Source organism: Palaemon carinicauda, chromosome 20 (genome assembly GCF_036898095.1).
Source record: "Palaemon carinicauda isolate YSFRI2023 chromosome 20, ASM3689809v2, whole genome shotgun sequence".
In the NCBI taxonomy this organism is placed as follows: Eukaryota; Metazoa; Arthropoda; class Malacostraca; order Decapoda; family Palaemonidae; genus Palaemon; species Palaemon carinicauda.
In genome coordinates, this window is record NC_090744.1 from 112,652,372 (window position 1) to 112,674,713 (window position 22,342).

The 22,342-nt window shown below is 44.2% G+C and overlaps 1 protein-coding gene across 2 annotated transcripts in view; it reads left to right on the forward strand.

Moving 5' to 3' along the window:
• The window catches only part of LOC137614378 (26S proteasome regulatory subunit 10B), a 74,212-nt gene that overhangs the window by 40,584 nt on the left and 11,286 nt on the right, over positions 1–22,342 (forward strand). For both annotated transcript variants that reach the window (XM_068344167.1, XM_068344166.1), the window contains exons 5-6: positions 89–313; positions 13,479–13,641. In XM_068344167.1, coding sequence (XP_068200268.1) covers positions 89–313; positions 13,479–13,641 — 388 coding nt within the window. The remainder of the gene's footprint in view (positions 1–88; positions 314–13,478; positions 13,642–22,342) is intronic.

Consider the following 22,342-nt stretch of genomic DNA (forward strand, 5'->3'; position numbering starts at 1 on the left):
GACTTGGATGGGAAAAGTTATAAGATTAATATAATCACTTCTGTCATTAGGATATTTTTAGTTTTTAAAGAAAGTTTTGTCTCCCTAGGTTGTGTCAAGTGCTATCGTGGATAAGTACATAGGTGAGTCAGCTCGTCTTATTCGGGAAATGTTCAACTACGCTCGCGATCACCAACCGTGCATTATATTCATGGACGAGATTGATGCTATTGGAGGCCGACGATTCTCGGAAGGTACATCCGCTGATCGTGAGATTCAGAGAACGTTGATGGAGTTGCTGAATCAGATGGATGGTTTTGACTCCCTTGGCCAGGTAATTTTTCAATATTTAACTTAGCCGGTGATTATATAGCTGCAACTCTGTTGCTCGACAGACAACTCTACGGTAAAAACTCGCCAGCGATCGCTACACAGGTTGCGGGTGTGCCCAACAGCGCCATCTGTCGACCAGATACCCAGTTCTCAATGTAAACAAAGACTCAATTTTCTCTCTGTCGAGGTGTCGACAAGACGTACTTACTCGCTGTTGCTAAACTGGAGTTTATTCACATCTAATTGGTGAAGTACTTTATTCTAGTTTTGAGCTTTCGCTGTGCAGGGTTTCTCTTCACACAAATCCTTGAACTCTTTTTGATAACGGATTCTTTGTTGATGACTTTTTGATAGTTTTTTGAATTTCCCTTTGACCAATTCAAAATGGCTGACCCTTCACAAGTCCCCAAATTTAGGAAGTGCAATGCTAGGGACTGTTCAAGGCGTCTTCCGAAGGCTTCTATCGACCCTCACACTGTTTGTTCCAATTGTCGGGATAAAACCTGTCAATTGGAAGATCGGTGTGAGGAGTGCGTTGGCCTTTCGGAATTCGATTTTATCGAATTTCAAAAGTATACATGTAGGCTAGAGAGAGATAGAGTTAGGAGAAGTTCTTCTCGTTCTATTGATATATCCTCTCCTCATGCCCCACAACCTATTCCTTCCCCTGTAGTGGTTGCTCCTAAGCCCCCTCCTGGCACTCAGGAACCATCGATGGCTGATATGATGCGTGCCATCCAGGCTCTGGGTGAGAGAGTTGAGTCCCTTGCTAGTGACCGTAATCAGCTCTTGGCGGATGTGAAGGAGCTTAAGTGCAAAAGTGCAGTGGGAAGTGCTAAAGTGCCGAGTGATAGTGTTGTGGATAGTGTTGCGCTTGAGGGTTCGTCTGTTCGTGCCTGTCGTCCTCCTAGTCCGGGACCTCTTGCAAGCTCCCAAGTCCAGGGGAGAAGCAATGTCGTACGACAAATGGGTTCGAGAGGCTTTAATCAGTGAACAGACGTTCCCTCCGTGGTATCGGGCGTATCTACCCAAGATCGCTCCTACCTAACTAAGACGAGAGAGCCCATTTATACCTAGTCTTCGGAAGGTGTTTCTCGCAAGAAACCCTGGACCAAGGTCTCACGACCGTTAAAACGCAAGTCGGTCCCTTCAGCGCAAGTCCAACGGCCCGGTTGTAGCCACTGGGTCAGTTCGGACTCGCTGCCGTCATCCGATGACTGCTCACCGCCTAAGAGAGGCAAAGCGGTACCGCTTCAGACAGCCACACCGCCTGTCGCCGCACCTGCTCCCGTAGACCCTAAGTGGTCTCTACTGCAAGACATGCAGTCTAAACTGACGTCTCTAATGCAGGACTTTCGTGCGGAGAAGGTTGCTGCCGCACCAGCTAGTGCAGTACCTATCCTACAACCTTCCACACGTTCGGTTGTGCGTCCTGTGGACGCTGAGGTAACCTTCTCACGCACACCAGTTGAGAGAGTTCCTCCACCCATGCGTTCCAGTGTGATCTGCCAGCCGCATGTTGACGTTAAGCGACGCACGGAGGTTGCCGTTGACGTTCTGGAGGTTCAACAACCGTCAGAGTTGCTTTGTTTTGACGCGGTGCGTCAACCTCCGCAACCCAGTGTGGTTTCCACTGCGCACCCACATCAGTCCAGACAGTCTGGAGTAGACGCTGTGCGTCCCCGCACTGCCATGGTTGTTGCCAGCTCACAGACTGGGCAGCAGTTCCATGACGTTGCGTCCGGCTCAGTCACGCATGCACCCGTGCGACCGGACTCAGCGAACCAGCCGTTACCCACTCCGTTGCCGTTTCCTCATCAGTTGTCGGATGAGGGACTTTCTGATGATGATGTTGCTGCACACATAGATGAACCACAATCAGATTTGGACGAGCCTAAGTCTACTCAACCCTCTTTGGACTTTAGGAAAGTTTTGGCCATTTTCAAAGAGCTGTTTCCGGACCAGTTTGTTTCTGTGGCTCCTCGTTCTCCGCCGTCAGAGTTTGTGTTAGGCATGCCGTCTACCACTCCTGCCTTTACTAGACTCGTCCTCGCACGCTCGTCCAAGAGAGCTTTGCGGGTGATAGGAGAATGGTTGCAGTCCAAGAAGAGTTTAGGGAAGACAGCCTTTGCGTTTCCCCCTGCTAGACTCTCTTCTAGATCGAGCGTCTGGTATGCCACGGGAGAAGTTCTCGGCTTGGGAGTTCCTGCCTCTGCCCAGGGCGACTTCTCAAGTCTTGTAGACTCTCCCCGCCGCCTTGCCATGAGACGCTCAAAGATATGTTGGTCATCTTCGGACCTGGACCACCTTTTGAAAGGTATCTTTAGGGCCTTCGAAGTTTTTAACTTCTTAGACTGGTGTCTAGGAGCCCTAAGCAGAAAGATCTCTCCGACAGAGAAAGAGACTTCCTTGCTCATTATGTCCTGCATGGACAAGGCCGTACGTGATGGGTCTAATGAGCTTGCTGCATCATTTGTGTCCGGAGTCCTTAAAAAGCGTGAAAACCTATGCTCATTCCTTTCAGCTGGAGTTACACCGTGCCAGAGATCTGAGCTTCTCTTTGCTCCTCTTTCCAAGTGCCTTTTTCCAGAAGACCTGATTAAGGAAATAGCCGCTTCATTGGTGCAGAAGGACACTCACGATCTTGTTGCGTCCTCCGCTCGCAAAGCTCCCCCTTTGCCTACCTTGTCAGCTAGACCAAGGATGGACACTCCAGCGTCCCGTTTTATTCCGCCCTTTCGTGGCAGAGCCTCCAGCAGAGGAGGTGCTCGTGCCGAAGGGAAACGAGGAAAGAAGAAAGGATCCAAGTCCTATAAGGGCAGAGTCTGACTGCCCGCATCTTCAGACAGCAGTGGGAGCCAGACTCAAGAACTTCTGGCAGACCTGGGAAAAGAGAGGCGCAGATGCACAATCTGTGAAGTTGCTCAGAGAGGGGTACAAGATCCCTTTTGTACGGAAACCCCCTCTAGCAACGTCTCCCATCGATCTCTCTCCCAGGTACAGAGAGGAAGACAAGAGACGAGCCTTGAAACGGGAAGTGTCTCTTTTACTAGAGAAGGGAGCGGTGGTCAAAGTCTCGGACCTTCAATCTCCGGGATTCTACAACCGACTCTTCTTGGTTTCAAAGAAGACAGGAGGGTGGAGGCCGGTGCTAGACGTCAGTGCTCTGAATGTCTTTGTCACAAAGCAGACGTTCTCCATGGAGACCACAAAGTCAGTCTTAGCAGCGGTCAGAAGGGAAGACTGGATGGTCTCTTTAGACCTAAGGGACGCCTACTTCCACGTCCCCATCCACCCGGACTCCCAACCTTTTCTGAGATTCGTTTTCGAAAAGGTTGTCTACCAGTTTCAAGCCCTGTGCTTTGGCCTAAGCACAGCTCCTCTTGTGTTTACGAGGCTGATGAGGAATGTAGCCAAATTCCTTCATTTATCGGACATCCGAGCCTCCCTCTATTTGGACGACTGGCTTCTCAGAGCTTCTTCCAGTCGTCGCTGTCTGAAGGATCTAAAGTGGACTCTAGATCTGACCAAGGAATTGGGTCTCCTTGTCAATATGGAAAAGTCACAACTGGTCCCATCCCAAACTATTGTGTATTTAGGGATGGAGATTCACAGTCTAGCTTTTCGGGCTTTTCCGTCGGCCCCCAGAATAAGCCAAGCCCAGTTATGCATCCAGAACATGCTGAAGAAGGAACAATGTTCAGTCAGGAAGTGGATGAGTCTGGTAGGGACGCTATCATCCCTGGAACAATTTATGTCATTAGGAAGACTACACCTCCGTCCTCTTCAATACCATCTAGCTTTTCACTGGAAAAAGGACAAGACGCTAGAAGCGGTCTCGATCCCCATTTCCGAAAAGATGAAGTCTTGCCTGACTTGGTGGAAGGACAGTATCAACCTAAGAGAGGGTCTTCCCCGGGCTGTTCAGACTCCCAACCACGTTCTCTTCTCGGACGCATCGGACGTAGGCTGGGGCGCGACATTAGACGGTCGGGAATGTTCGGGACTGTGGAACTCGAGTCAAAGGATCATGCATATCAACTGCAAGGAGCTGCTGGCAGTACATCTGGCCTTGAAAAGCTTCAGGTCTCTCCTTCGAGGCAAAGTGGTGGAAGTGAACTCGGACAACACCACTGCCTTGGCGTACATCTCCAAGCAAGGAGGGACCCACTCACTGACGTTGTACGAGATCGCAAGGGACCTGCTCATCTGGTCAAAAGGTCAAAACATATCACTAGTAACGAGGTTCATCCAAGGCAACTTGAATGTCATGGCAGATTGTCTCAGTCGGAAAGGGCAAGTAATTCCTACGGAATGGACCCTCCACAAGGATGTATGCAAGAGACTTTGGGCCACTTGGGGCCAACCAACCATAGATCTCTTTGCAACCTCGATGACCAAGAGGCTCCCAATATATTGCTCACCAGTCCCGGACCCAGCAGCAATACATATAGATGCCTTTCTCCTAGATTGGTCGCATCTAGATCTATACGCATTCCCACCGTTCAAGATTGTCAACAAGGTACTGCAGAAGTTCGCCTCTCACGAAGGGACAAGGTTGACGCTAGTTGCTCCCCTCTGGCCCGCGAGAGAATGGTTCACCGAGGTACTTCGATGGCTAGTAGACGTTCCCAGAAGTCTTCCTCTAAGGGTGGACCTTCTACGTCAGCCACACGTAAAGAAGGTACACCAAAGCCTCCACGCTCTTCCTCTGACTGCCTTCAGACTATCGAAAGACTCTCGAGAGCTAGAGGCTTTTCGAAGGAGGCAGCCAGAGCGATTGCTAGAGCAAGGAGAACATCCACCCTTAGAGTCTACCAATCGAAGTGGGAAGTCTTCCGAAACTGGTGCAAGTCAGTATCAGTATCCTCGACCAGTACCTCTGTAGCTCAAATAGCTGACTTTCTCTTATACCTGAGAAAAGAACGATCACTTTCAGCTCCCACTATCAAGGGCTACAGAAGCATGTTGGCATCAGTCTTCTGGCATAGAGGCTTAGATCTTTCCAACAATAAAGATCTTCAGGACCTCCTTAAGTCTTTTGAGACCACAAAGGAGCGTCGTTTGGTTACACCTGGTTGGAATTTAGACGTGGTACTAAGATTCCTCATGTCAGACAGGTTTGAGCCGCTACAATCAGCCTCCCTGAAAGATCTCACCTTAAAGACACTTTTCCTGGTATGCGACACTTTTCCTGGTATGCTTAGCCACAGCTAAAAGAGTCAGTGAGATTCATGCCTTCAGCAAGAACATCGGATTTTCGTCAGAAAAAGCTACATGTTCGCTACAACTTGGTTTTCTAGCCAAAAATGAGCTGCCTTCTCGATCTTGGCCGAAATCGTTCGATATTCCCAGCTTATCGAATATGGTAGGCAATGAACTAGAAAGAGTCTTATGCCCTGTGAGAGCTCTCAAGTTCTATTTAAAGCGAACTAAACCTTTACGAGGCCAATCTGAAGCTTTATGGTGTTCAGTTAAGAAACCATCTTTGCCTATGTCAAAGAATGCTTTATCCTACTTTATCAGACTGTTAATACGAGAAGCTCATTCTCATCTGTGTAAGGAAGACCAAGCATTGCTTAAGGTGAGGACACATGAAGTTAGAGCTGTCGCAACTTCCGTGGCCTTTAAGCAAAATAGATCTCTGCGAAGTATAATGGACGCAACCTATTGGAGAAGCAAGTCAGTGTTTGCGTCTTTTTATCTAAAGGATGTCCAGTCTCTTTACGAGGACTGCTACACACTGGGACCATTCGTAGCAGCGAGTGCAGTAGTGGGTGAGGGCTCAACCACTACAATTCCCTAATTCCATACCCTTTTAATCTTTCTCTTGAAATGTTTTTATTGTTGTTTTTTGGGTTGTCCGGAAGGCTAAGAAGCCTTTCGCATCCTGGTTGATTTGGCGGGTGGTCAAAGTCATTTCTTGAGAGCGCCTAGATTAGGGGTTTTGATGAGGTCCTGTTGTATGGGTTGCAACCCTTGATACTTCAGATCCTAGGGGTCGATCAGCATCCTAAGAGGATCGCGAGGCTCCGTAAGGAAGACGTACTTAAAAGGCAGAGTAATTGTTCAAGTCGACTTCCTTACCAGGTACCTATTTATTTTGTTTTTGTTATTTTGATAACTTCTAAAATGAAATAAAAACTCTTAGCTCATAAAAGTGTAAACATATATTGCTGGTCTCTACCCACCCCCCTGGGTGTGAATCAGCTATATAATCACCGGCTAAGTTAAATATTGAAAAATGTTATTTTGATTATAAAATAAATTTTTGAATATACTTACCCGGTGATTATAAATTAAATGACCCTCCCTTCCTCCCCAATAGAGATGCAGTGGGACGAGGAGAAAATTGAGTCTTTGTTTACATTGAGAACTGGGTATCTGGTCGACAGATGGCGCTGTTGGGCACACCCGCAACCTGTGTAGCGATCGCTGGCGAGTTTTTACCGTAGAGTTGTCTGTCGAGCAACAGAGTTGCAGCTATATAATCACCGGGTAAGTATATTCAAAAATTTATTTTATAATCAAAATAACATTTTTCTTAATTTTGATGAATCTTATCTCTAGGCTATAATGCTTATATCTGCGAAGTATAAAGCTTTCGACGTTGAAAGAGAGAGAAACATTTCATGTGCCCTGTCCTCTAGGAAATGCTTGTCTAAGAGCCCCAATCCAAGGGATTTGTCCCTGAATGGTTCTCCCACGCCCACACCTCCACATCTTGATCCTCACAATCTAGATGAAATAGTGAGTAGAAAGATTAACTGACTCCTGTGGTTTTTCCCCTTTAATTCAAGTTTTCCTTCAGTATATATTTTGTTGTTTTAGATTATTTTATTGCCAGGACTCTTCAGGTGTGTTTTGTGGCCTTTCCTGATTGAGTTTTTATTTTCAACATAATAGTTTATATCCCCAGTTTAAAATGACGTTGGGTGAAATGACATAAAGAGAGGTGATGCTGAATATAATTTGATGAATTTTAGATGGGTGAACTGAAAGTTTTTACATTCTAACATAGAACACAATGTCTGGTAGGGGATTACGATTAAAACTCGAATGAAAGTGTTACGAGAGAAATAGGGGAATCATTCGAGAAGGAATATGAATGTTGAGAAAAAGGGAAACTTCCTCTAAAATAGACAAAGAAAAAGTGTTATTTATTAATAATGAATAATGATAAATAAAAAAAAAAAAGTATTGGATATTAGGTTGATATTCAATTAAAAAAAAAAATATCGTATCTTCCTAGTCGCTGAGACTGGTCCACATCACGAGATTTTATATGCGCCGAGACCGGTCAATGACATGAAACTTTCCCTTGAGTTGAGAGCTTCCAATGCGTCCGCATGATTAGTTGAGTCAGGTGACATTATTTGAGTATATCCAGCAACCCATGGATAGGTACAAAGCATCATTTGGTGTCCCTACTTGGTAAAAAAAGAAGAAAACTTATTTTAATCAATTTAGAGAATGAGGATTGTAATCTTGCAGCAAAATTCTTATGTACAACAGTGATTCTTAAACACTTTACTGACTTACTTTTACTTTGATGGCTGCTTTTCCGGTCCCATACAGTAGAACCCTACTCTCTACAGAACCTCCGCTGTCGTTTTACCTTGATCGTTCAGAGTATTTATCGTTTCAGATCACGTTTTGTTTACAAAGGATATTCTTGTTTTTTGGTGTAAATTTTATTTCTATATATTCAAAGCTTGTTACACTAATTCTTTTCAACATTTTGAGATTTGAGTAACTTTTATGAATAAAGAGTCCGACAACCCCACCAAACCTACTTTCTCTCGGTATGTGAAAGAAGGCATGTGTGGGGGGGCTGTCATTTCAGAGATGTTTGCCTTGTCTAAAGTTATTTAACCATGTTTCAGATAATCCTAGCATATCCAAATACATACATACATATACTAAAGGCACTTCCCCCAATTTTGGGGGGTAGCTGACATCAACAATGAAACAAAACAAAAAAGGGGACCTCTACTCTCTACGTTCCTCCAGCCTAACCAGGGACTCAACCAAGTTCAGCTGGTACTGCTAGGGTGCCACAGCCCAACCTCCCACATTATCCACCACAGATGAAGCTTCATAATGCTGAATCCCCTACAGCTGCTACCTCCGCAGTCATCTAAGGCACCGGAGGAAGCAGCAGGGCCTACCGGAACTGCGTCACAATCGCTCGCCATTCATTCCTATTTCTAGCACGCTCTCTTGCCTCTCTCACATCTATCCTCCTATCACCCAGAGCTTTCTTCACACCATCCATCCACCCAAACCTTGGCCTTCCTCTTGTACTTCTCCCATCAACTCTTGCATTCATCACCTTCTTTAGCAGACAGCCATTTTCCATTCTCTCAACATGGCCATACCACCTCAACACATTCATATCCACTCTAGCTGCTAAGTCATTTCTTACACCCGTTCTCTCCCTCACCACTTCGTTCCTAACCCTATCTACTCGAGATACACCAGCCATACTCCTTAGACACTTCATCTCAAACACATTCAATTTCTGTCTCTCCATCACTTTCATTCCCCACAACTCCGATCCATACATCACAGTTGGTACATTTACTTTCTCATATAGAATTCTCTTTACATTCATGCCCAACCCTCTAATTTTTACTACTCCCTTAAATGCCCCCAACACTTTGCAACCTTCATTCACTCTCTGACGTACATCTGCTTCCATTCCACCATTTGCTGCAACAACAGACCCCAAGTACTTAAACTGATCCACCTCCTTTAGTAACTCTCCATTCAACATGACATTCAACCTTGCACCACCTTCCCTTCTCGTACATCTCATAACCTTACTCTTACCCACATTAACTCTCAACTTCCTTCTCTCACACACCCTTCCAATTTCTGTCACTAGTCGGTCAAGCTTCTCTTCTGTGTCTGCTACCAGTACAGTATCATCCGCAAACAACAACTGATTTACCTCCCATTCATGGTCATTCTCGCCTACCAGTTTTAATCCTCGTCCAAGCACTCGAGCATTCACCTCTCTCACCACTCCATCAACATACAAGTTAAACAACCTCGGCGACATCACACATCCCTGTCTCAGCCCCACTCTCACCTGAAACCAATCACTCACTTCATTTCCTATTCTAACACATGCTTTACTACCTTTGTAGAAACTTTTCACTGTTTGCAACAACCTTCCACCAACTCCATATAACCTCATCACATTCCACATTGCTTCTCTATCAACTCTTATCATATGCTTTCTCCAGATCCATAAACGCAACATACACCTCCTTACCTTATGCTAAATATTTCTCGCATATCTGCCTAACTGTAAAAATCTGGTTCATACAACCCCTACCTCTTCTAAAACCACCCTGTACTTCCAAGATTGCATTCTCTGTTTATCCTTAATCCTATTAATCATTACTCTACCATACACTTTTCCAACTACACTCAACAAACTAATACCTCTTGAATTACAACACTCATGCACATCTCCCTTACCCTTATATAGTGGTACAATACATGCACAAACCCAATCTACTGGTACCATTGACAACACAAAACACATATTAAACAATCTCACCAACCATTCAAGTACAGTCACACCCCCTTCCTTCAACATCTCAGCTTTCACACCATCCATACCAGATGCTTTTCCTACTCTCGTTTCATCTAGTGCTCTCCTCACTTCCTCTATTTCTTGTTTATCAATTCTCGAATTTGAACAGTCTTATTACCTATAGATTGTATATTTACATAGCCACAGTTTATGACATCCCTAGTAACCATGATCAGTATTTTCCGCTAGTCTTTTCAATTCCAAGTAATAAGCTTGGCAGTCTCTGGAATTTACTTTGTGGTCACTTGGTCTGTTTAACTTTGTGCAGTTTATACACTTTGACACTTGCGAATTGCATTCCCTGGTGGAATGTCTCCCTGAACATTTCCCGCAGACTTAAATATAAAAACACAAGAAACGTTACATGTTGAGTGGAGGAGCATACATCCCATGAAGACATTTAGTCTGAAGAAGCAATGCAACAGCATGTTATAGCTGTTAGATGCTGATGTCCTAGCTCTACAAGAGACATTAGTGAACTGGAAGGAATAGTCAGAAATTTTCTTAATTTTAAGGAGTAAATGTCAACATTCCAAACTTCTAGAGATGAAAGTAATATGAACAGAAGTTGAGCATAGAAATTAATTTTATTTTTAGAATTCAACTTATTAGATAATACCTATGTACCTAAATTCTATTTATATAAGAACAGCATTATATTTTTTAGATTCCATATTAATTTTGTTAAACTCCAATTAATTTAACCGTAAGTACCTTTGTCAAATTTGGCAGCTATGTATGAGTAGTCCGAAATAAAGCTTTTGTCGTTAATAATAACCTACCCTGCCTACTGTCAGGTATAGGCACTATGTAAATAATTATAAGGTTTTTGCTTTAAAAGAACCCTGGCAGAGTAGTGAAGCAGAAAAAGAGAATCAAGTTCTTGTATTTCGGTTTCAAAGTTGTAAGTTTCCTACTCTATTGCAGAAGGAGACGGGTGCTTTTCATATCATTCTTACTGGTTCAAGCATACGAAGCTGTCGGTTAATTACGTATCATTTAGTTATGTTTAATAGGAGTATGGTCAGAACTACTGGGGAGACTGACGAGTATTAGGCTTCTGTTTCTGAAGTAAAGGTCTATAGTTAATATTGTGATAAAGATTATAATTTAACTACACACTCGGAACTAATTAACTTTGGCCCTGATCTTTTGCTACCTCTTGAAAAATATTAATAAAGAAGGCTATTGTTATTAATAGCGTATGATAACATTGTAGTAGCATAGCAATATAGGTCAGAGCTGCAATTAGCTAGAAAAGTTAGGCTTATGTTTATAGGCAAATTATTAGATTTAGTATGTAGTCTGTGTAATGAATAGATTAAGGGTTCCAAGAGAAAATTTTACCTTTTGAGGTTTTTTAGGCATCTTTTACATTGAGGAGAAGTTTTGCTTCCAAGTGCTAATCCAGGCGTTTGATGTGTTGGTATTTTGTTCGTAAGGAGGCCAAGGTAATATCTGCTCTAGTTCATTGAGTTTTTCTATAGTAAGGGCAACTTGGTTACTTTCATCTGCTCTGTTGATGTTTATTATAGTCAGGAAACTTGATGAGTCTTAGATCAGAAAATCCGTAAATATGTCAAGTTTCCTGACTATAATAAACATCAACAGAGCAGATGAAACTAACAAAAGTAAGCAAGTTGCCCTTACTATAGAAAAACTCAATGGAGCTAAAAGCTTAGACCTAAAAAGTGCCTGAGGTAGCTGCCCCAACCCCAATACTTTTGGATGAACTAGAGTACTGTAGATATTACCTTGGCCTCCTTCATCTTCTTTTTCTTTGTCTACATCTTTTCCCACTTCTATGTGAGGTCGATGTTTCTGGTCAGCTTCCTCCATCTACCTCTGTCCCACACCTCATCACCGGTTAATCCCTTTGATCGAAGGTCATGCTTGATACAGTCCATCCACCTTCGCTTGGTCTCCCTCTCCTTCTCGTTCCCTGTACCTCCATTTCCATCACTCTCCTCCCAATATAAGACTCATATTCAGATATTTAGACAATTGCTTATTCTATCTATCTACCATGGCACTTCTCCCCATTTTGAGAGGTAGCCGACTTGAAAAAAGAACGAAAAGGTATTTTGCTTCATTCCTATTGCTTATAACATCAATAAATAGGAAGTGAGAAAGTTCAAGTTATTAGATTGACTGGCATTTGGCCCCTAATTTTGAGAAAGGAAGTACTATACTAGAATTTTTTTGCACAATTCCTTTTATTATATTGTATAAAGTTTACTTTAAAAGATTTAGATGGGTAAGATTTGGAGAGGGTATGTACAATCGATAAAGAATTTTTTAGACTTTAGGTTAATTTGGTAGTCTGCTCCGTGACCTGAGGGTAAAATTCATCAAAATAAACAGAACTTTGATAAGATTTATTACAGCATTTTGATGCTTAACTCCAGGTCACATGATTACCTTCCCTCCCTCCCATATCCAAGTGGTTTATGTATTAGTGGAGATCACTGTTAATTTAAAATTGAAAGGACCAAAGGTCGGGGGTTAGGGCCGTGGGAACACCAATCACGGACTGCTCCCTTAGGGCATTCCGTGGAGGAACATGACTACTCTCTGAGGGCATTCCCAAAGGGACGTGACTACTCTCTTAGGGCATTCCCCAAAGGGACATGACTACTATCTTAGGGCATTCCCCAAAGGGACATGACTACTATCTTAGGGCATTCCCCAAAGGGACATGACTACTATCTTAGGGCATTCCCCAAAGGGACATGACTACTATCTTAGGGCATTCCCCAAAGGGACATGACTACTCTCTCAGGGCATTCCCCGGAGGAACATGACTACTCTCTTAGGGCATTCCCCAAAGGGACGTGACTACTCTCCTAGGGCATTCCCTAGAGGAAAGGTTATGTAAAGGTTTTTTCTTGTGTTAAATGTCGAAAGCTTGAGCTTCGTAGATATAAGTAGTGTGACCTGGAGATAAATATCAAAATAATATAGTCTATTATTACAATTGCTTTTTATTTTGGTTATTTTCAAACTTATGAAATAATGTTTACAGTTTTGATAGGGTATATTTAAGATAGACATACTTTATTATATATTGAGTATTTTAACCCTTTTACCCCCAACGTTATTTGGAACTTTCCAACCCTTGACCCCCAGGCGTTTTTATTTTCAAGCCCATTTTGCAATATATATTTTTTTAATTGCTCTAACAGCCATAATTTTTGTCATAGAGAGGTCAGGTTGGTCTCATTATTTTGGAAAATGTTTGAAGTTTCTCATAAAGTTATAAAAAATATGCAATAAAATGTAAATAGTAGTTTTTTGCAAGGACGTACCGGTACGTCCATGGGGGTAAAGGGATGGGTTTTGTGAAATGTACCAGTATGTCCATTGGGGGTAAAAGGGTTAAACGTAAATGGTAGAGGCGTTATTTAAGGTGTGTTAATTAGTTATATACTAACAGAGGTATCATACTTTTTCAAGTGCTGAGATAACTCAAAATCAGTTTAATTGGTTGAATATTAATCTGTGTCCTTTGACTTTTATATTGTTGCATCTTTTTCTAATAATTTGTGTCATTTAGGTCAAGATGATCATGGCCACCAATCGACCAGATACGCTTGATCCAGCTTTGTTGAGACCCGGCAGGTTGGACAGAAAAATTGAGATTGCCCTTCCGAATGAGCAAGCTAGATTGGAAATCTTGAAGATCCACTCCGGTCCAATTACTAAACGAGGAGAAATAGGTAAGCTCCTCATTATTTTTTGCTGTAATATATGCATATGAAACCCTTTTCACATTTTCTGTGTACTGTATGCTTTATGTAATATTTAATCTAATTGAAAACTATAAGTCTGTTTCCCCAAGATATTTATTAGTTTTATGTCCACTAAGGTATTTGCTATTTTAATTATCTTTTTTATTGTGGGGAATCTCCTGGGAATCAAATTTATTCCAAGTGTAGTCTACTCGTATTGTTTTTCTTATTTATACTTTTCTAGTTCCCTACATCTCATACATTGGTCAAGCTATGATGCATGAATTTTCTTTGCATTGAATGTTGGTTGTTCTTGATCTTGAATCTTTTCCACTATAGGTAATAGCTTTGGATTATTCCTAGCATCCCTTTTCTGAAAATATTTTCTGTATTAGTTCCTTCTCACAAGTTTTCTATGCCATTTTAAGGTATTAGGTTATATTGCTTGGAATTTTGTTTGTGGTAAAGAATGATAAATTATTAAGATTGATTATTGAACACAGTAGAATTCAACTTTTATGATTATTGAACGTAGTAGAATACAACATTTATGATTATTGAACACAGTAGGATACAACTTTTATAAAACCCATTAAGAAGTCAGTTCCATCACTGTACCTCATGCAATACCCTATAGGCCTTTACTTAGGGTCTTTGTAGTATCCCTTCAGTCCCTAGCTGCACTAACAATTTAGCCTTCTGCTGTACCTCCGTTCATGCATCCTTTCCTCTCAAGTTTTACTTCATGGTGTGGTGGCCGATGTGGCAACGTCCTTGACTGGTGAACGCCAGACTGGGGTTTGAGTCCCGCTCAGACTCATTAGTTTCTTTGGTCGGTGGAACCCCCACCCTTGTGAGCTAAGGCTGGGATGTTTTGGGGAGCCTATAGGTCTATCTGCTAAGTCATCAGCAGCCATTGCCTGGTCCTCCTTAGTCCTAGGGTGGGTTGAGAGGGGCTTGGGCACTGATCATGTGTATATATGGTCAGTCCCTAGGGCATTGTCCTGCTCGATAGGGCAATGTCAGTGTCCTTTGCCTCTGCCATTCATGAGCGGACTTTAAACCTTTAAACTGCCAGTTTTCCGTCCTTAGTGCCTGGCTTTATGGCCCAAATTCATGAATCTAAATCATCCTTTTATGATAGATGTGATAATTTCCATTTCCTTTTTTCCATTGACTCTTTATTGATCTTTGTGTTTGATGTAGTCTGTTTCCCAGTGATTAAGGCTGATGGATGCTGATGATTTTACCATAAGTGTAGAGTATATTACTGTTTATTATCTTTTTCTCCTTTGTGCAGTGTAATTTGTTTGAATTATTTACTCTTAATTTGCATAGCATATAATTTTGACCTTAGAATTCATCTTCCAGATTTGAATGTAAACACTTCAATTTTGTAAAATCTATAAAGATAAGGGATAAAAAATTCACAACAATAATAGTGGTTTTGCAATCTATTATTTAGAAATTCGTAAATAATGCTAAAAAATCACTACTCCTATCTGTTTAAGTTTGAAAACAAAGGCCTCAAAATTAACCCAGTCAAAGGCAGCACTACATTCAAGGCCAATCACATAAATTTCCTCACTACAGTCCAGGGACTTCTTTACATACATACATACATATACCAAGGCACTTCCCCCAATTTTGGGGGGTAGCCGACATCAACAAATGAAACAAAAACAAAAAAGGGGACCTCTACTCTCTACCTTCCTCCCAGCCTAACAAGGGACTCAACCGAGTTCAGCTGGTACTGCTAGGGTGCCACAGCCCACCCTGCGATTGTGACGCAGTTTTGGTAGGCCCTGCTGCTTCCTCCGATGCCTTAGATGACCGCGGAGGTAGCAGCAGTAGGGGATTCAGCATTATGAAGCTTCATCTGTGGTAGACTTCTTTACATCATTGGAAATTGTAAGAAGGGCTTCACATGCTCAAATGGATTTGTTAAAGCTGAGCTGCAAACTAGGAATAGATAATTGCCTTCATTATTCCTATGTAGACATTTTGCCAGAAGTTGAAAAACTTTAGATAAGGGAGTTATGGAAATTGGACGTAATTTTCAGGGCTAGAGCTACCACAAACACATTTACCTAATTGAGTAACATTACCAATTCTCCAAAAACTGCAAAAAGAACCTCCTTTTTCTTACTTATAAGAAAATAACAGACAATTTAGGTGCTAAGAAACCAGTTTTTTAAATATTTAACTTAGCCGGTGAATATATAATAGCTGGTGCTCCGGCGGCTCGACAGAAAAACACACAAAAACTCGCGAGCGATCGCTATGAAGGTTGCGGGTGTGCCCACCAGCGCCAACTATCGGCCAGATACCGCATATGCATGTAAACAAGCCTCAATTCTTCTCTGTCGGTCTGATCGACAAGACGTACCATTACTCGCTGTTAACCTGGAGTTTTTCAACAGACTTGGTGAAGTACTTCATTTTGGTTTGAGCTTTCGCAGTGCAGGTGTTTTATCCTCAACTTAAACTCTTGAACTCTTTTTTGGACAGATTTAATTGTTGATGACTTTGGATTGTTTTTTGGACTTTCTTTGACTTTTTCAAAATGGCTGACCCTTCTCAAATTCCTAGATTTCGTAAGTGTAATGCTAGGGATTGCAATAGGCGTCTTCCAAAGGCCTCTCTCGACCCACATACTGTGTGTTCTAATTGTCGGGGTAAAACCTGTCAATTAGGAGATCGGTGTGAGGAGTGCGTGGGCCTTTCGGAATTCGATTGGCTTGAATATGACAAGTATTCTCGTAAGCTAGAGAGAGATAGGGTGAGGAGAAGTTCCTCTAGATCGGTAGATTTTTCCTCTCCCCATGCCCCTGAACCTAATCCTTCCCCTGTAGTAGTTGTGCCTGAACCCTCTACTAGCACTCAGGAACCATCAATGCGGGATATGTTACGTGCCATTCATGCTTTGGGCGAAAGAGTTGAGTCGTTAGCTACAGATCGTAATCAACTCATGGCTGACGTTAAAGAGTTAAAGTGTCAGAGTGCCACAGTGGAAAATCGTGGGAAAGTGATTAGTGCGCAAAGTGTTAAAAGTGTTGCGACCGAGGGTTCGTCTGTTCGTGCCTGTCGTTCGCCTAGTCCGGGACCTCTTGCAAGCTCCCAAGCCCAGGGGAGAAGTAATGTCGTACGACTTATGGGTTCGAGAGGCCTTGATCAGCGAACAGACGTTCCCTCTATGGTTTCAGGCGTGTCTCATCAAGACCGCCCCTACCATAAGACGAGCGAGACCATTTTCTCCTCGTCATCCTAAGGCTTTTCGCGTAAGAAACCGTGGAGCAAGGTTTCAAGGCCCTTAAAGCAAAAGTCGGTTCCTTCAGGACAGGTCCAGCGTCCTGGTTGTAGCCATTGGGACAGCTCTGACCCTTTGCAGTCATCGGAAGACTGCTCGCCGCCTAAGCAGAAACGTAACACAGGCTCCGAGAGTCTTGGTGTAGGCAAGGTTTTGCAGTCACAGACGTTACCCTCGTCTCTTACCGCACCCATTCCCGTTGATCCTAAATGGGTTGTACTGCAAGACATGCAGATCAAGCTCGCCTCCCTTATGGAAGACTATTCTGCTGAAAAGATTCACGATGATCCTCGCCGCTTAGCTGATCGAGATCCTGGCCTTCAGCCGCCGAAACGAGCCTTTGCTCGTCCTGTTGACGTTGGCGTTACTAAGTCACGTCAGTCACGTTTTGTAGAGCCTCACTCGATGCAGTCCCGTGTTGACTTTCAGCCGCATGTGGACGTTCAGCCGCTTCCTAATGCTCTTGTTGACGTTCAGGACGTTCGCCAACCAGCGGAGTTGACTTGTTTTGACGCTGAGCGTCAAGCACCGCAGTCAAGAGTTGTTTTGACTGCTCAGTCTAGGCAGTCAAGGCAGTCTCGAGTTGACGTCGAGCGTCCTCCCGCTCCTGTTGTTGTTGACAGTCAGGCTGTTAAGCAGTTACATGACGTAGCGTCCTGGACTGCTACCGATGCACCAGTGCGTGTGGACTCTGCGTCTCAAGCATTGCCACCAAGGCAGGTCTCCCCTTTGCTTGTTACTCAGCAGTTGTCGGACGAAGATCCTTCAGATGAGGACGTTGCTGATCCTCATCATGATGATCATCCTTCAGATGTAGACGAATCTAAGACGGTTCCCCCTTCGATGGACTTTAAGAAGATCATGTTGATTTTCAAGGATCTTTTTCCCAATCACTTTATTACCGTTGCTCCTCGTTCGCCACCGTCTGAGTTTGCTCTAGGCTTACCTGCTACCCAGCCAGCCTTTACTAAGCTAGTGCTTTCTCGCTCTTCCAAGAGGGCTTTACGACTTTTAGGCGACTGGTTGGATACCAGGAGGAGTTTGGGGAAGACGGCCTTTGCCTTCCCTCCTTCTAAGCTTGCTTCTAGATCGAGCGTCTGGTATGCCACGGGAGAAGTTCTCGGCTTGGGAGTCCCTGCCTCTGCCCAGGGTGACTTCTCAAGCCTCGTAGACTCTCCCCGCCGCCTGGCCATGAGACGCTCGAAGATTAGTTGGTCCTCCTCGGACCTTGACCATCTGCTTAAAGGCGTATACAGGGCCTTTGAAGTATTCAACTTTCTTGACTGGTCATTAGGAGCTTTAAGTAGGAAAATCTCGTCTGCTGACCGAGATGTTTCCTTACTTATCATGTCATGTATGGATAAAGCCATCCGCGATGGTTCCAATGAGCTCGCCTCCACCTTTACGTCGGGAGTCTTAAAGAAGCGAGATACCCTTTGCTCTTTTCTTTCGCCAGGAGTTACTCCCTGTCAGAGATCAGAACTGCTCTTTGCTCCCTTATCAGCGTCCTTGTTTCCGCAACAACTGGTTAAGGATATAGCTTCTTCGCTTGTGCAGAAGGACACCCATGACTTGATGGCGTCCTCTGCTCGCAAAGGGACTCCTTCTACATCCTTTGCTGTAAGACCCAGGATCGAGACTCCGGCATCCAGATTTATCCCGCCCTTTCGTGGCAGAGCTCCCAGCAGGGGAAGCGCTCGTGCCGAGGGAAAGAGAGGTAAGAAGAGAGGAGCCAAGTCCTCACGTGGCAGAGTCTGACTGCCCACAGCCTCAGACAGCGGTAGGAGCCAGATTGAAGAGCTTCTGGCAGGCCTGGGAGAAGAGGGGCGCAGACCAAGAGTCTGTTCTGTTGCTCAGAGAGGGGTACAAAATTCCGTTTGTACGCAAACCTCCTCTAGTGACAACTCCCATAGACCTCTCTCCCAGGTACCGAGAGGAGTCAAAGAGACAAGCCCTAAACCAAGAAGTGTCTCTGTTGCTAGAGAAGGAAGCGGTGGTGAAAGTCTCGGACCTTCAATCACCGGGGTTTTACAACCGTCTCTTCCTAGTCCCAAAGAATACAGGAGGTTGGAGACCGGTGCTAGACGTCAGTGCGCTCAACGTTTTTGTTACGAAAACAAAGTTCACTATGGAGACCACGAAGTCCGTCTTAGCAGCGGTCAGAAAGGGAGACTGGATGGTCTCTCTCGACCTACGAGATGCGTACTTCCACATTCCTATACACCCGGATTCCCAACCGTTTCTGAGGTTTGTTTTCAGGAATGTGGTATACCAGTTTCGGGCCCTGTGCTTTGGCCTCAGTCCTGCTCCTCTCGTATTTACGATGCTCATGAGGAATGTGGCAAAATTCCTCCATTTATCGGGAATCCGAGCCTCCCTGTACTTGGACGACTGGCTTCTCAGGGCATCGTCCAGTCATCGCTGTCTGCAGGATCTTCATTGGACGTTGGGTCTGACCAAGGAATTGGGACTTTTGGTCAACCTAGAAAAGTCCCAACTGATCCCATCCCAGACTATTCTATATTTAGGGATGGAGATTCGCAGTCCAGTTTTTCGGGCTTTTCCGTCTGCCACCCGAATAGAACAAGCCCTGCTCAAAGTCCAACTAATGCTGAAGAGAGCATGGTGTTCAGTCAGGAATTGGATGAGTCTCGTAGGGACTCTATCATCCCTGGAGCAGTTTGTCTCGCTAGGAAGACTACACCTTCGGCCTCTCCAGTTCCATCTAGCCTTTCACTGGAACAAGGACAAGACGTTAGAGACGGTATCAATCCCGGTCTCCGAACCAGTAAAGCATGCCTGAAATGGTGGAACAGCAATATTAGTCTGAGAGAGGGACTATCCCTAGCAGTCAAGAACCCAAGCCACGTGTTGTTCTCAGGCGCGTCGGATTTGGGTTGGGGTGCGACCCTGGACGGTCGGGAATGCTCAGGTCTGTGGACCTCAAGTCAGAAGAGCATGCACATCAACGGCAAGGAGCTATTGGCAGTCCACTTGGCCTTGATGAAATTTGAAAGTCTCCTTCGAAACAAAGTGGTAGAGGTCAACTCCGACAATACCACAGCGTTGGCGTACATCTCCAAGCAAGGAGGCACACACTCCCTCACGCTGTACGAGATCGCAAGGGACCTGCTCATTTGGTCAAGAAATCGAGGCATTTCCCTGTTAACGAGATTTATCCAGGGGGACTTGAACGTCTTGTCAGACTGTCTCAGTTGGAGGGGTCAGGTGATTCCCACGGAATGGACCCTCCACAAGGACGTGTGCAAGAGTCTTTGGGCGACTTGGGGTCAACCCACCATAGACCTCTTTGCCACCTCGATGACCAAGAGGCTTCCAATCTATTGCTCTCCAGTCCCAGATCCAGAAGCAATACACATTGACGCATTTCTACTGGATTGGTCTCATCTGGACTTACAGTATATGCATTCCCACCATTCAAGATTGTCAACAAGGTACTGCAGAAGTTCGCCTCTCACGAAGGGACAAGGTTGACGTTGGTTGCTCCCCTCTGGCCCGTGAGAGAGTGGTTCACCGAGGTACTTCAATGGCTGGTAGACTTTCCAAGAAGTCTTCCTCTAAGGGTAGATCTATTACGTCAGCCCCACGTAAAGAATGTTCATCAAAGCCTCCCCGCTCTTCGTCTGACTGCCTTCAGACTATCGAGAGACTCTCAAGAGCTCGAGGCTTTTCGAAGGAGGCAGCCAGTGCGATTGCAAGAGCGAGGAGAGCTTCTACCATTAGAGTATACCAGTCGAAGTGGGAAGTCTTTCGAGACTGGTGCAAGTCAGCATCTATGTCCTCGTCCAGTACCTCTGTAGCCCAAATCGCAGATTTTCTTTTACATCTGAGAAATGTTCGCTCCCTCTCAGCTCCCACGATTAAGGGCTACAGGAGCATGTTGGCTTCGGTCTTTCGTCATAGAGGCTTAGATCTTTCCAACAATAAAGATGATCTCCAAGATCTCCTTAAGTCTTTCGAGACCTCTAAGGAACGTTGTTTGGCGACTCCTGGATGGAACTTAGACGTGGTCCTAAGGTTCCTCATGTCAGACAGGTTTGAGCCATTACATTCAGCCTCCCTGAAGGATCTCACCCTCAAGACGCTTTTCCTAGTGTGCTTGGCTTCGGCAAAAAGGGTCAGTGAACTTCATGCCTTCAGTAAGAACATCGGCTTTTCTACAGAAAAAGCCACATATTCACTTCAACTTGGTTTCCTGGCCAAAAATGAACTGCCTTCTCGTCCTTGGCCTAAATCTTTTGATATACCTTGCTTATCAGAGATCGTAGGCAACGAACTTGAAAGAGTGCTATGTCCAGTTAGAGCTCTTAAGTTCTACTTAGCCCGTACTAAGTCCTTACGAGGTAGATCTGAGGCATTATGGTGCTCAGTTAAGAAACCATCATTGCCTATGTCAAAGAATGCTTTGTCATATTTTATCAGATTTTTAATACGAGAGGCTCATTCTCACTTGAATGAGAAAGACCGATGTTTGCTTAAGGTTAAGACGCACGAAGTAAGAGCTATAGCAACCTCCGTGGCCTTTAAGCAAAATAGATCTCTGCAAAGTATTATGGACGCGACCTTTTGGAGAAGCAAGTCGGTATTCGCGTTATTTTACTTAAAAGATGTCCAGACTCTTTACGAGGACTGCTACACACTGGGTCCATTCGTTGCAGCGAGTGCAGTAGTGGGTGAGGGTTCTACCACTACATTACCCTAATTCCAATATCCTTTTAATCTGTCTCTTGAAATGTTTTTAATCTTGTTTTTGGGTTGTACGGAAGGCTAAGAAGCCTTTCGCATCCTGGTTGATTTGGCGGGTGGTCAAAGTCATTTCTTGAGAGCGCCCAGATTAGGGGTTTGATGAGGTCCTGTTGTATGGGTTGCAGCCCTTGATACTTCAGCTCCTGGGAGTCTTTCAGCATCCTAAGAGGATGGCTGGGCTTCGTGAGGAAGACAGACTAACAAGGCAGAGTAATCGTCTAAGGCATCTTCCTTACCAGGTACCTATATATATTTGGGTTTTGTTATGTTATAACTGTCAAAAACTCTAAGCATATACGCTGTAAACTTAATTAACTCTGGTCTCTACCCACCACCATGGGTGTGAATCAGCTATTATATATTCACCAGCTAAGTTAAATATTTAAAAATGATATTTTAATTATAAAATAAATTTTTGAATATACTTACCCGGTGAATATATAAATTAAAGGCCCTCCCTTCCTCCCCAATAGAGACGCAGCGGGATGAGAAGAATTGAGGCTTGTTTACATGCATATGCGGTATCTGGCCGATAGTTGGCGCTGGTGGGCACACCCGCAACCTTCATAGCGATCGCTCGCGAGTTTTTGTGTGTTTTTCTGTCGAGCCGCC